At 35.3% G+C, this 1,995-nt stretch overlaps 1 protein-coding gene across 1 annotated transcript; it reads right to left on the bottom strand.

Moving 5' to 3' along the window:
• Positions 1-311: 311 nt before the first annotated feature.
• On the bottom strand, positions 312-1,612 carry LOC122545464 (centrosomal protein of 152 kDa-like; the record flags this gene model as incomplete). Its single annotated transcript, XM_043684480.1, has 2 exons — positions 312-956; positions 1,481-1,612. Coding segments are annotated over 2 exons (777 nt in total), but the record flags the coding sequence as incomplete, so codon positions are not given.
• Positions 1,613-1,995: the final 383 nt, after the last annotated feature.

A 1,995-nucleotide genomic window follows, 5' to 3' on the forward strand; every position in this document is an offset into this window, starting at 1 on the left:
TAGAATTTAGTAAGACTAAAGCTGGGGATACTTTCTTCAGCATTTGAATAGACTTTGCAAAAAAGAATAAAAGAAAGTGGGATTTTCACAAAGTAGATACAATAAAAAGGCAAATCCATATGACAGCTTTTCAAATAAGAATGGATTCTGTCCCAAATATGCACATAAATTTCCTGACAACAATGCTATCCATACAGGAAACATCAATATCTTATTCTTAGAAGAATAAAGTGAAGATCCAAGACATCTGGGTTTACACCAAAAAGCCATTCTACAATACAGCTAGAACCTATAATCAGAACTGCCATTACCTCTTTCTGGACAGTTTCAAGAATCTCTTCAATCATTTTGGTGCAAGTCCTCTGGAGCCGGTGCTTTACTTCAACAAACTGGTCATGTGTTGATTTGGCAGTGTTAGAAAATTCTTCTGCTCTAAGACATGCAGGGTTAGACTTTCCAAAGTGTTTTGCGATATCAGACAAAAAATGTTCAAGTTCAGTAACAAGTTCAGATTCATATTGCTGTCTTTCATAATTGATCTGTTCCTCTCGATGAGCTAACCATTCTTTTTGCTTCTCCGAGAGATGTAGATTGAATTCAGACTCCTTTTGTGCAATCAGTTCATTTTTCTGCCGGGTAAAGTCCTCTTTAGTTTCTTTAAGAACATCGCTGAGTTTATTTCGATGCTCTGCTAGGAAGGCTTGATAATCCTGTTCATTTAGTTCATGAATTCTATTAATCTCTACTTGTTTTGCTTTATTCCATTGAGCTCGAGCTTTTGCCAATTCAGCTTTAGCAACTGCTGCTGCTTCTTCTCTCTCAAATTTTAATTTGCGCTCTAGAACAAGTATCTTCTCTTGCAGCTCTGAAGTTTTAACATTGGACTCGGTTTTCTCAATTTCTTTCAACGTATGTTTCTTCCACTTTTCGTCATTTGCTTTCACTGCTGCAGTTACCTGTAGTTAACAAGTACTGATCAATTTACCTAATCCATTGAAAATCCAATCACTATTTTCTTGGATAAAATTGATCTGACTGAAGTAATGAACATATCACTAGCACTTTTTGAGTTAAAAATTGTCTCCCTCATACAAATCACTCAACTTCACATTTAAAAATATATTTAAAAGATTGCAAAACAGATTTTCCAATGGGAAGTTGCAAGGTATTATTTCATAGTGTACTAATTAAAGTAAACTAATGTCAGAAATATAAGTACTAGTATGCTATGAACACAACATATGTGGTAGAACGCAAATACACATTATAAAGAAAATGAAAATTTCATTGTAGGTTTGGCAGGGGAGTATGCACCAATTATGCCAACCTGACTGTCACAGTGGGTCATGCAATACCAATTAGTGGCTGTTGAATTTTTTGTGAACCAGTTTTAGAGCAATGCCTGCCTTTATTAGAAATAATACCTAGATAGTGACAGTGTCACATTTGATACAAAATGGCTACCTATACAACATTTTACCTGTTTTGCCACATGTTGTTCATGTTTTGCCTCCCATTTCTTCTCCTCAATTTGTAAATTGGCTCTGTACTCAGGCAGGCTAGTCAATTCTTCTAACCAACGACAACGTGCATTTGTTAATGCGGTTTCAACCTAAAAGACGAGATGATACTTCACAACAAATTACTACTAGAATTAATCAAAATCCCAAAATTAAAGCATGCATAAAGTGGATGCATATCTTAATAAAAATATTAACTACTATTCTTCATAACAATTGTTCAACAATTATATAATTCTTTCCCATCAGTATCATCATAACCAGTGTTCCAACAGTTGTGCTCTCAACAATACTTTAACCATGTTATTTATTCCTGATGAAGGGCTTTTGCCCGAAACGTCGATTTTGCTGCTTGTTGGATGCTGCCTGACTTCCAGCACCACTGATCCAGAATCTGGTTTCCAGCATCTGCAGTCATTGTTTTTACCTAATATTTTAACCATGTTAAGCACCTCCAAAAAGGAAGCTTGTAGTA

This window comes from Chiloscyllium plagiosum, unplaced genomic scaffold (assembly GCF_004010195.1).
Source record: "Chiloscyllium plagiosum isolate BGI_BamShark_2017 unplaced genomic scaffold, ASM401019v2 scaf_57354, whole genome shotgun sequence".
Classification (NCBI taxonomy): Eukaryota; Metazoa; Chordata; class Chondrichthyes; order Orectolobiformes; family Hemiscylliidae; genus Chiloscyllium; species Chiloscyllium plagiosum.